At 41.2% G+C, this 13012-nt stretch overlaps 1 protein-coding gene across 3 annotated transcripts; it reads left to right on the top strand.

Moving 5' to 3' along the window:
- Positions 1-4647: 4647 nt before the first annotated feature.
- LOC146513153 (transmembrane protein 100-like) lies at positions 4648-10603 on the top strand. 3 transcript variants are annotated; one of them, XR_014875778.1, is made up of 3 exons: positions 4648-4760; positions 4964-8958; positions 9278-10603. XR_014875778.1 is itself a non-coding variant. In XM_085170757.1 (2 exons), exon 2 carries the CDS (start codon positions 5177-5179, stop codon positions 5642-5644), a length of 468 nt encoding a protein of 155 aa, XP_085026883.1. In that variant the 5' UTR covers positions 4660-4760; positions 4943-5176; the 3' UTR covers positions 5645-9212. The 3 variants fall into 3 exon arrangements, 1 of the variants encoding a protein (XP_085026883.1); XR_014875777.1 differs by having other exon boundaries at positions 4660-4760; positions 4943-8958; XM_085170757.1 differs by lacking the exon at positions 9278-10603 and having other exon boundaries at positions 4660-4760; positions 4943-9212.
- The last annotated feature ends 2409 nt before the right edge of the window (positions 10604-13012 follow it).

The following is a 13012-nucleotide window of genomic DNA, read 5'->3' as shown; positions in this document are numbered from 1 at the left end:
TTGAAGGATTCTGTTATTAGACTGAGCGTCTTCCTCAAATAGAAACAACAATGTGCACCACACAAATAAGGTAACGGCACCTTGGCTGCCTGCGCCTTTCTCAAGTGATCTATCTCCAAATTAAGCGGGTTACGTTTCTACGTAAAGGCTTCTCTCTGACTGTGATACAAAAACAGACTTGGCAGTGTCTGAGGGGATCCGGTGTAACAAGTATCAGACAAGGCCCATTAAACATGGTGATTTTTCTTTTTTTGGTTGTAGAATGGGTTTTCTTGTCTTTTTCAACACCTGGGGGTTGTTTATGAGCTTGGTTGCCTTACCTTCAGGCTAGATAAATGTCTGCTTATCTAGATATTATCTCTCTAACAAAAACAGAAACAAAAAACAGAAAGCAAACAAATAGGCAAACAGGATACCTGTTTCTTGCCTTAGTAAAAAGCACAATGAATAGGCGAGGCTATATACACACACTGTTATCATCAGTTGTTGTTTGAAAGATGATTTATCATTGTTGTTCAGTTGTTGAGCTGTTCAACTTGTCAAAAATTGGAGTGTAACATGCCGTGATGTTTCTGTTAATATAAATTATTTTAATGTTTCACAAATGACTTTTGGGTTTCATGATGAAAACACAGGGCCTTGCATATATACTCTTTTTTTCAGCCTTTAGCTGTTTAGACTTTCATGTTCCTAATGTTCTTATCTTCCTAGCTGCCTTGTCACTGTTTTGTCTTTTCCATTATCTTCCTGTTTTATTTTGATAATTCTTTTCCTTACCTGTCTCTTGGCTCTTGACCTTCTGTCTCTGCCTTCTCTTCTGCCTTCTTGATTTTGATGTTTTATTTTTATTTATTTTTTTATAATGCCAAGTTATCAGCTAAACGTACACAGAATAAAAAGTGGAAAAATTAAGTCAATACAGAAGCATCTTAAAACCTGCCTTCTCTCTACGGAAGAGGATTAGGGCCACTGGAAAAAAATCTGAGAAAAAAGTCAGAATTCTGACTTTAATCTCAGAATTCTGACTTTAATCTCAGAATTCTGACTTTAATCTCAGAATTCTGAGAAAAAAGTCAGAATTCTGAGATTAAAGTCAGAATTCTGAGATTAAAGTCAGAATTCTGAGAAAAAAGTTGGAATTCTGAGATTAAAGTCAGAATTCTGAGATTAAAGTCAGAATTCTGAGATTAAAGTCAGAATTCTGACTTTAATCTCAGAATTCTGCCTTTTTTCCTCAGAATTCAGGAAAAGAAGAAAACAAAAGACGTGCCCACTTTTTTTTTTCCAGTGGCCCTAATCCTCTTCCGTATCTCACTGTTGGCCACCAGATGGCGATAGCTGTGGTTACACAAAATAAAGCAATAAAAAAATCCAACACTCTGAGGCCTATAAAAATGTACTGGAAAAACTGTTTTCTGACTTGATCTCTTTTAACACTTAGCTCATGGGTTCCTCGTGTTAGTCACTCATTTTGGGTCTTACCGAATAAAAAATGATCTGTTTTATAAATCTTAGCTAAAAAGTTTTTTTCATGAAAGCTATCTATGATCATTACATGTGGCAAAACTATTCACAAACTTTGAATAATATTTAAACAACTAACAATTGCTCATTGCTAGCAACAGTTACAATTGAAAGCCATTACACACCGAAAGCATTGGTCTTTGCAAAAATTTGTCCCACGAAAACACACTGGGGAAAAAATTAAGTTGACATCAAGCGAAGGCAGCAGCAGGCAGATCCAGGAGTTAAAGCTGTATCACGACTTTATTATCATTTTACTCTTTTCGTAGCATTATATAATCAGGTGATGTACATGTTTTAAGCTGCAAGTGCACTTGTTGCCAAGCGCAGTGGTCTGATTGGCCAGATCTATTTATTTGCTTACTATTTATTAACTTAGTGCTATGAGCTGCATGGACACAAAGCAACGTATCATAGCAAAGAACACACAGGAGCCAATAATCATTCATTAATAATGACTTGCGCTGTGTTTTGTCATGCTACTTTCAGAGTCTTCTTGCTGGTGTGCAAGAAGATAAAGAAGATAAAACACCCTTTGATAGAAACTTAGCCACCATTAATGCTATTCACCTCAACGGTTGTTCCTGCAACTAAAAATGTTTGGCTGTGAAGGTAAAAAGGCCCCCTTCTTATTAAACACAAGGATCTTCAGGCTTTTTTGTCGCAAACGGCACACAAGGAGCACATGCTCTCAAGGCCAGATTTTTAAACATACACACACATCTTTGCCTGTTTTGTGAATGAAAGTGTGGGATTTCATCCATTTGCTGTTCTCATTTTTGTTATTTTAGTGTCATTTCAGGGTGAGTGATGGTGACAAACAGCTATGGCCTGCAGCCCACGGTGCAGCTCAATGCTTTTGACATCACTCCTATTAATGAGTTAGTGAGGGAGCACGGATTCAGTATTCATCCAGCCAGTTTCAGTTTGAATATTAAACGCTGTGACTCTTTACTATTTTTATAGGCCCTTGTTAATAGGAAATTTGCAGTTAAATTCACCCAATGAGAGTTAATCTGCCTCCAAAGGAACTGTGCCCATGAGATACTGACCAAAATTGGGCTCGGGCTAATTACAGCAGATGCAGCAGATTGGAACATTTCAGTGCCTTGAGAAAGCAGATAACTATGGAATATACAGATCAGTGCACACACACACACACACACACGGACATTGATAAAGTAGCAATCTATTATGTAACACAAGTTATTCGTAGGGAAACTTGCTAACAATTGGCTCCTGTGCAATGTTCCCTCTGAACTGCGCACGTGCGCAATTGTGCACTGCTGGCACGGTAATAATTCTGTTTTGCAGTGTTAGTCAGTAAGTGACTGGCTGCTCCAGTATGGGATTAGAACGATGCCACCTTATCCCATAGTCCAGCCAATGATGCGATCCACATTCGTATATATACACAGCTAGTCAACGTCGTTGACAGGCTATGACGGCGTCCTTATGTGCGGACACCGGTGTTTTAGCTAGCAAAGCGGCGTGGCTGATGTGGAGTGAAGCCACGTTAATGACAACGTGTACAACCATTGGAGATGTGAACAGGACAGACAGAACAATTGACGGAAAACGTGTGGACTTTATACCAGTTTTTAAATTGTGTTGATCGGCCACGTAAAATCGGAGTTATGATAAAAATATATGCAATGTTTGGTTTTCTTCCTGAATACTATCGTTGTTTATATATATATATGTATATTTACTGCGTGAAGAAACGGTAAAAATGCAGTGTTATAAGGAAAACGCTCAAAAGCACTCTCCACCTGTGAGCAAAAACAAAACCAAAAACCCCCCACCCTTTCCTATTGGTCGAAAAATGTACCATGTCGACCAATCAAAAAATAATATGGCAATTTATTTAAAAATTTGCCTTGGCTGCATTTTTAGGTAAACAGCAGCAAAAAACGTTGTGGTTTGCATAACTCAGTTACTTTTTTGAAGAAGTAACTATATAATTAATTGCCCAACATTGGTCATTATATACTGTATTTTGCAGACAGAGAGTTACAGGACTCTCTCCCAGACCACAGACTCATACTCATAATACAAGTCAGAGCTTTATTAAAAAAGAAATTTAAAAAAAGAAAGAGAGTTGTGTTTTCAAAATTGGAGTTCAAGTTATGAACAAGATTTTTAAAAATTTTCATTGTAAATCGGCTAAAGCACTTAATTAAAAGTAGTCTAACATAAATGTAAATGCTGTAATTTGATTATTTTAATAAACCACCAACTTGGATGGATTTGATGCTGGCGTGACGACAGTGCACACGTCTGCTGTTGCTCACAGTGGTCCAAGGAATCGCTCAGTGAGTTTGTGCGTTCGCTCAGACACATGAAAAATTAGAGGGAACATTGCTGCTGTATCCTACTGTCATTTTCTGAACAGCATAAGAGATACATGCTGGAGAAATGTGACACAAACATGACCATAACGAGGTTAACCATCATGCTTTTGTGCAAAAAATGTCTTCACTTCAATTCTGAATTATGAATAGCTGTTTAAAAAAAATACAAATTTGGCTGCTGTTCAATCTTTACTAATTACATGTCTTGCTTCTCTGTGACCTTCATGGGTTTGATTAAAACTATTAAGAACTGAATTATCTCAGTTTTAGCAGTCCCGCTTTTCTTGCTGGAAAGATGACATTTTGCAGATACAAGGTTTCTATCTCACTGTAATTATATTCCACTGTCACCCCTGGTGTTGGGATCTTGCACTGTCTTGTAACACAGCTGGAGACACTGGAGATTTTCACTTGACCCTGATAACATGTGTGACAGCAGCAGGGACAGAGCTGCGGGATGTGGTGTCATAGTATTCATGCCTATTACATTTCTTGGTCCGATTTCATTGTCAAGCAGCATCTTTTTCTCGTTTCTGTATCAGTGTCATTTATATTCTGCCCATAATGAAAAACTGCAGTGCCTTTAAGGGGTATCTCAAATTCCATGTCACACTAAATAATGAATTAAGATCAGTGAATGAGACCGCTGAACAGTTAACCTCATCTCAGCCCCTCCTCCCTGAATCACTCTGCCAGGGGAGCCAATCAGATGCTTGCATCCCATTGACCACGTCCCACAGGCTCCACCTCCTCTCCTCTGTCATTATATAACCCTATGAACATCGGCATCACAACACTGTGGTGCTGCTGCTGCTGCGAGCCGCTCAGGAGACAAGGCTGCACTGAAAACATTCACTCATTGATGGATACTGAAAATACCGGGTAAGTGCCTCCTCTCTGTAGCAGATCTGTCTCATGTGTTGGCTTTATTTTTCCTTTCTTTCCATCCTTTTCTTGTGAATGTCTCCAGCCCTCTTGGAATGTTTGCTCAGTAGTTGTGTTTTCTTCTCTGTCTTGCCCTATTTTTTCTTCTTTCCCCCCCATCTCCTGCTTTCTATTTTCAGGTCTTCTCTCTGTGTCTCCAGTTGCAGGCACATGCTGGCGTTAAGTACTGAGAGCAACAACAACAAGACCAGTAGCAGCAACCTCTCTGTCATTGACAGCACTCGAAGCAGCTTCAGAGAAACCCCCTGTAGCATCATAAACGGCAGCAGCAATCATCAAACGTACTCAAAGAGGACCCCCGCTGTCGACGGGCAGCTTTTCGCGCTTCGTCACTCAAGGACGGCAGCTCTGAGATGGGCTGCTCCTCGGGCCGCCAGCCCCCAGCCTCGGTCCTTCATCCGGACCTGGACTGCGGCAACAGCAGCGAGGCCAACAACTTGCCCCAGGACTCTGAGAACCAGGGTTTGAACGGCTGTGGCGAAGGAGGGGAGATGGAGGGAAGTGTCGGAAGGTGTTCGGCCAAACCTCCAGAGTCTCTCCCAACGCTGGAGAGGCTCGCCCAAGCTACAGGCGGGACAGAGAAGTCCTGGTACCGCTGCGTGTTCCCGTTCGGCGTGATATCTCTGGTGATCGGCATGGCAGGAACTGGGGTGACGTTTACCTTTAACACGTTGCTCCAGACCAAAGTAGTGTCCGTGGCGCTGCTGTGTGTCGGCGTCATGATGTTGCTTGTGGCAGCAGTCTGCTGGAGGGCCCACAGACTGAGGAGGAGGAAAAAGAAAGAAGGTGGATTCTTCATTGCTGATCAGGGCACTTTGTGATGGAGGGCGTTGTTCAGGCTGATGTATTCCAGAGGGGACAGAGCAGTCGGAGTTGGACTTTTTGAATGAGAAGGGCAACTAAAAAAGAAAAAGACAAGAAGTTGTAGGGCCTGAACTTGAAAAGACTGAAAAAAGTTGGATGTCATTGTTAGTATTTCTGCCAGGTAAACTTTGTAACACCTTAAACTTTAGAAAACCTTCTAGCAAAGGAACCATCATCATGACCAGATACACAGGGTAGAATACACATTGCACACTCCATACAAACCCCCCCTCTCCACTCTTCTGTTCAGTCCAGTAATGGATCCACCTGGATGAAAGCGGAGCCTGAAGCACATTACAGATCATTGCTCCAGGGCTGGCCCCGCTGTGCTGTGGAAATGCATGAGAGATAGGCACCTCAGGGATAGCTACAGTACTTAATACCTCTGAATCCCTCTGCTGCAGGTTACTGGATAAAAAGAGGTGTGATTGTGTGGGACAGGGGAGTTAACAGTGACCAGACGAGCCTTTCTGGATACGGTAGAGCAAGAGTATCAAACAAGCGATCTGATCTGACATATGTGGCCATGCGCATCAGTTCAACCCCCACCCATTCAATTAGTTTACAAAGAGACAACAATTTTTATTATTGGATTACTGAACGAGAACTGCACTTGTAAATGAAGCATGATTTCCCCTTGCCACAACAGAGCTGCCCTTTTGGCACGTACGCTCGGTCTCCAGCGGCTCTGGTTCGACGACTCGTTAGGTGAAAGGGCCGGGGAGTCAGTGAGGGGTCGCATCTGAGGAAGAGGCGAGAATTCATCCCAAAGCACGCTCATTACATGAAATTAAGCAAGCTAAATAGCATAGTCAGCGTGTTCTTCATATCTCTCTCTCTGCATTCCATTCTGCTGTCACCAGTCCTAAATGCTCACTGCAATAAAGATTTGTTTCGCAGGGGCAAAAATTCCAGTTATGACAGATCAATAGAAATCACTACGCCATAAAGTGCTAATCTTTTTGGAGGTAGTGGTGTGGTCAAACCTGCATTCAGTCAGCACTTTCGGACTTATCATAGATCATAAGAAAGAAGGACGTAGCCAATCTGTGAACTTACATTTTTTTCTCATGACCAGCAGGGGGTACCTGATCCTGTGACATAAAGAAGCCCAACTGTAGGGATAACTTCAAAGTTTAGTGTAAAACACATGGACAACCGTGTGATTGATCCATGCAGAGGCCTTTGTTTCTCAGTCACATGTACACCTTGCTTGTGACGTGATACTACGCCCACTGCTTATATATAGTCCATATTTTTACACTATGTCAAGGAATCGCATTACATGCATATCATACAGACTGGTGTATAACAGCTTCAGGCTCGCTGGCCCGATTCCTCTATTCCATGACTCCCGCTGAACCGAGCAAATTCGGCGCTGCTGGGCATTTAGGTGGTTGCGGTGAGGGGGAAATCAGTTCTTTCCTTTATGTATCTTCCATTCTTACACTCTCAAAGAAAGGGGGTTATACTGCTCTTCATATTAGCTACTAGATCCCAGAGGACAGGCTTAAACAAATTTACCTTGTTCCTCAGTGATAAGACGAGCCGCGCGGTGGTGTATGTCGCACGGAACCTGTCCTGAACATTGTTCTTTTTTTGGGGAGGGAAACATTTTCTGCTTTGACTAGATCACTCATTTCGCCAAAACAATAGCAAAAATCCTTCTCCGTCTTAGGGCCAAGCTGTAGCAGTAAGCTGACCACAATAGGTGTAGTAGTTCATGGTTCTGAGCAGCAGGAAGTGTGCAGAAAACCCAGCAGCTCTGTGTCGGCTGTAGCTGTTAATGTACTTAACTGAAAATGATCATCTCCAACTTTTGCATGGAGTTACTCGGAGCAGCAGTTGTACAAGTGCATATGTGTACCATGTTGGTTGTGTGCACGCTAAAGCTACAACTAATGATTTGTTCCCCCGCCCCCCGCCCCCTTCCTTGTCTGCCTCCATCCCGCTCTGTGTCAACTGTCCAGTTTCGTGAGCTTATTTCACAGCTGGCTTATAAAAGCGAAGATAATCCTTGCTTTGTAGAAGCATTCAGCTGTGTGCACGCATATCTGTTCCTATGTCGACTATTCCTCTGAGTTACATATCATAAATGCTGTAGGTACTAACTGAGAGTGTAGCCTCATTTCTGAATGTACCTCCAACAGTGAGTGTCTTACGAATATCGTTGTACAGAGTGTAAAGATTATTTATATTGTTTATGTACACTCTATTTTGAGTAAGACAGATTTAGAGACACAGTACAGTGCGCATCTATCTGAGGCACTAGCCAACAGTTGGGTTTTTTTGGTTTCAGCTGGCAGTGTGGTTGTAGTGTTTTCAGCTATGTTGCAGTGATTGCAAACTGTGATTGTTTCATCCCAAGTAACCAACCCAGACAAGGATACATTTGTAATTAAAACCAAGCACATAATCAGTTACAACTTTTAAGATGGAGGGTTTTTTTACGTTATGTAAAAAGATCTGATTTTAAATAAAAACGTTGTGGTTTTGGAATGAAACTATCCAGTTGCTTTACGTGGTTGTGGTCAATTTGCTTTGAGTTTACTGGCATGTCCAAGCTTTTCTCTGAGTGCCTTTTACTTGCTACATTAATATTTCTATGTATGGTACATTTAATGTAAGCTGTGCAGGCCTACCGGCACCAGTAATATAGTAGCCTAAAACAGACACGGAAATACGTGAAGTTTTTTTTATCAGTCGAGTTCAGTGTGTGTGAGTGCCGTGGTGTGCATGAAGTCAGACTTTGATATGGTTCCTTTATTTAAAGCAACAGAAATACCAAATATATTTATCAAGAATTCATATTTTTTGTCCTTCTGAAATATGTGTACCAGTGTACATTTTTCTTGTTTACTGTTAAGCTTCTAAAGCGCTCAATTAAATGCAAAGATTGATTTTGGAAACGAGCTCTGTGGCTGTTGTTTGTTTTTCACCAGATTGGGGAAATTGCTGCTGAATTGCTATCTGGTGTCATTAGTGGAGTCATTCACACAGCATTATGAGGGCGGCTGCAGCAGCTCGGGTGACCTTTGTACTCATTCTGGGGGACATAATATAAACCACAGATGCTACTATGTTCAATGTCCAACTAAGTCTGCATTTTGTGTAAACTGACACAGACAAAAAGAACAAAAAAACAAGCCTTACAATGCACAGTCCAAAGATGGTTTGGAGTTTTTTTTACAATTCAGTTTTATTCATAAAGCACCAAATCACAACAACAATCGCCTCAAAGCAATTTATACTGTGGGTTAAAAACTCTAAGGCAGGGGTGTCAAACTCAAATACACAGTGGGCCAAAATTCAAAACTGGAACAAGGTCACGGGCTAACATTAATATTTATTTAAAAAAAAAATCTTCCTCCAGATTTAAGAATGAATCTTTTCTTATGGACTCAAACAGGTTTTGCTGAAAAACTGAATATGGAACAAGCAAAGCTTAATACTAAACAATATATATATTAGCTGTATAATACCAGTAGGCCAGCTCTAATAATAATTTGGTATGGTTTTGCGGGCCAAATGTAATTAGGCTGCGGGCCAAATTTGGCCCGCGGCCCAGAGTTTGACACCTATGCTCTAAGGTAATAAGAGAAAACCCCCAACAATCAGAACACTGAACACAAAACCCTGTAAACAAGCACTTGGTGACAGTGGGAAGGAAAAACTCCTTTTTAATAGGAAGAAACCTTCATCAGAACCAGGCTCAGAGAGGAACAGCCATTATTGCGACTGATTGGAGGTGAGTGGAGGGAGACTGGACAAACGACGCATTGTGAAAGTAAACCAAAGGTCAATAACAACTAATGGTTAATTGGTTACAGAGTCGTAAAAAGACAGTGGGAAAGGGTGTGTAATGTAAAAACACACAATAAATGCTGTTCAATACTAAAAATGTTGGTATCAATCTGATACCAAGGAAATACTAGGCAATACAGACACTGATACATCAAATCTATAAAGGCAGCTTATATAGAGGAGAGTAGTGTGTCGTGACTTATGGGATGAATCACAATCAATTTGCAAATTCTGAACATATTTTAATGACCACTAAATCAGTGATTTGTGCCTGCCTCTAAAGGACTTTGGCTCGACTTTGTCTTCAGTCTAAACGCCTCAGCGAAAGAGAGTATATTTATGCCACACTGGCTACTCTTCAAATCCTCCTCTTTATATACAAGGCCTTGAATAATCAGGTTCCATCTTATCTTTAAGACCTCATAGTACCGTGTCACCTCAATAGAGCACTTCGCTGTCAGACCGCGGGCTTACTTGTGATTCTCAATTTCCAATATTTAAAAGTAGAATCGGAAGCTTCCAGGTCCCTCTTATGTGGAACCAGCTGCCAGCTTGGATTTAGGGCTTAAAAATGAATTGAATTATGTCTTCTGTGCCGTAAGCTATAAATACAATATATGTCACAGTCAACACAAAAAGGTTCAGACATTTTTAATGTTTAAGGTTTTTCTGGGGGGGGTTTGGTTTGTTTTCAAAGGAGCTTGCAAAGAAAAGCGTCTGGACTTCTTTAAGTTACTTGAAGACGTTTCACCTCTCATCCGAGAAGCTTCTTCAGTTCTAAGGTCAAATGGCAGAGAGTCCCAGATATAAACCTAGTGGGAGTGTCCCCCCACAGAGGGACAAAAGGACCCCCTGATGATCCTCTAATCGCCTGAGCCAAGGTGTGGAACTGGGTGTGGGTCCCAATCAGCCAGAGTTTCGGGTGAGCTCATTGTGAAACCTGGCCCCACCTTATCATGCGAATTCCTGAGGTCAGATGGCCCAGGATGTGAGTGGGCGTTAAGGCGTCTGGGAAGGGATCTCAAAACTGGATTATAGATGGCAGAGAGTTGGTGTCGTAAACCACCACCTCTGTTCAAAGATGGTCGCTCACAGTGGACAGAAAGAAGCCATCTATGTCCACTGTGAGCGACCATCTTTGAACAGAGGCCAACTCTCTGCCAGGTTTCACAATGAGCTCACCCGAAACTCTGGCTGATTGGGACCCACACCCAGTTCCACACCTTGGCTCAGGCGATTAGAGGATCATCAGGGGGTCCTTTTGTCCCTCTGTGGGGGGATACTCCCACTAGGTTTATATCTGGGACTCTCCACCATTTGACCTTAGAACTGAAGAAGCTTCTCGGATGAGAGGTGAAACGTCTTCAAGTAACTTAAAGAAGTCCAGACACTTTTCTTTGCAAGCTCCTTTGACTATGATGACCTGGATGACTGAGAACCTTCACAGACATTTTGGTTTGTTTGTTTTTTTCATTTTCCTAAAATGGACTACATACCGAGCTTAGAGGATTGAAGCACATCTATTAATATCAGCAGTGGGATCATTACTATCAATATTTGGATTGATTCACCCACCTCCAACACTGTGCATTATGGAACATTGGCAGGCCTACTGGAGTGTAACTAAGGGAGGATTTCAGGGTCACCTCATCCAACCCAAACTATATGCTTTTTCAAAAACCAAAGTTTTAAGCTCAACATTAAAATTGTGTCTGTCACCTGAATCCAAACTAAGAGCTGGTTCCACAGAAGAGGGGCCTGAAAGCTGAAGGCTGTGCCTCCCATTCTACTTTTAAGTATCCTAGAATAAGCCAGCAGTCTAACCCCATCACTGCTCTGTTGGGGTGATGTGGTACTATGATGTCTTTCAGATATAATTGTGTTTGAATATTCAAGACCTTGTAGGTGAGGAGAATTCATTTTTGCTAGCTACTTTGAAGTTTCAGCAACAAGATTCAATTGAAGAAAACAATAATTAAAAATTTTCACCTGATGAAAACAAAGGGCATGACTGACGTGTCGCCAGAAGTAGGCTGCCAAAGGCTCCAGCTGATGTACCTTACAGATTGTTGAAACGTGGTGATTCCCTAAAACATAGAGAAAGCTACCAACTGGACTTAAACTCCCATTCGAAGTAAAACTCTAATTTTGCTGCAGTGTAATTAACCTGTCATTAATAATTAAAACTAGTTGACGTTTGTTCAGCTGCCATCAAGTCGTTTAGGGGTTAAGCATAACAGCTACCATGATTAAGTATGTATTTTGTTGCGCTAACTACCAATCAGTGCAGATTTAGCTCTAAGCTGGCTATGTGCATGCTCATACAAAATGATCCCTATGAGCGCTGTTAGGGTGAATTGTTAAATGTTTGTCATTTTTATGTTTGCCATTTGTACATTGTTTTAATTCTGTGAAAGGAATTCTTTCTGTCTTCCCCTCCCCAGATTCTCGAGGTTCTAGGTGGGGGGCTGTAGTCTTTTATCATCCTTGTGCTTTTGATGTAAGCTTCCTGCGTTTACGACCCTTTGGTCAGCAGGAGGTCTACCACACACACACACACACACACACACATTGTCACATAACACACACACACACACACATTCTTACAGAAGTTCACATATACATACATCTTAGAACCATGTGGGCGTGCCTTTGTTCTGACATGTTTTATGTGAACTGTCTCTCAATAAAGGCAGCAGGAAGAGGTCAGATCTGGGGGTCATTTTCGTGGTGGACACAGGCCTCCCTTGCGCAAATAATCGATCGATCGACTGTCTTGTTTTCTTCATGATGAATAAGTCTCTAGAATTAGCGGGGCTTGTGGAAACACAGACCCAACAAGCACCACCTACTCTAGACGTTTTATCACAGGATGATGATAAAAGTCCAACATAAAAATGCAAGACTGTTGATGTCAAGACTGAAAATGAATGCTATAGGAAATCATTCATCTTGAGTTTTAGCACTCAGAGAGGTCAGATAACCAACAGATTATTATTTTAATTCCAAAAATAAATCCTGTTTATTTCTCTGCTGCACATTGGAGCTTTCAAACTTTAAACTGGATGCTTTAAAATAATAAAGGTTTCTGTCCCATAACCCGATAAGGGAGACATGGAAATCCCTTTGTCAACAAATCAAAGTAAAATTAATTTCTTTGACTGAACAGTTACAGATGTAGCACCAGATCAGGACCAACTATGAAAACATTTCTATATTTTCTGCATCATCAACTGAATACATGCAAATTCCAGAGAAAATGTAATGCTTATTTGCACTGCTGGCATGATGTTATTAAGGTACAGATTAAAAGCTGCACATATAAAGTGTATCCTAACAGCAGAGAATCTAAACTGGGACTTAGGGCCACTTTTAGAATACCTCACCAGGTTACTGTTCAGCATAAGTTACCATGGTGACTTACCAGGTAAAAAAAGAACTACATAACATGAGAAAAGCTGAATTTGAGCTCAAAATATCTCACAAATCCATTATTCCCATTTCTTAGTACCCCTCCTTAG

This window comes from Neolamprologus multifasciatus, chromosome 8 (assembly GCF_963576455.1).
Source record: "Neolamprologus multifasciatus chromosome 8, fNeoMul1.2, whole genome shotgun sequence".
Classification (NCBI taxonomy): domain Eukaryota; kingdom Metazoa; phylum Chordata; class Actinopteri; order Cichliformes; family Cichlidae; genus Neolamprologus; species Neolamprologus multifasciatus.
The sequence above is the reverse complement of the archived record's forward strand: the minus strand, read 5'-3'. Positions and strand labels throughout refer to the sequence as shown.

Bases quoted from the DNA above. Each gene is read 5' to 3' on its own strand.
- LOC146513153 (XM_085170757.1), top strand. From the start codon at position 5,177: ATGGGCTGCTCCTCGGGCCGCCAGCCCCCAGCCTCGGTCCTTCATCCG.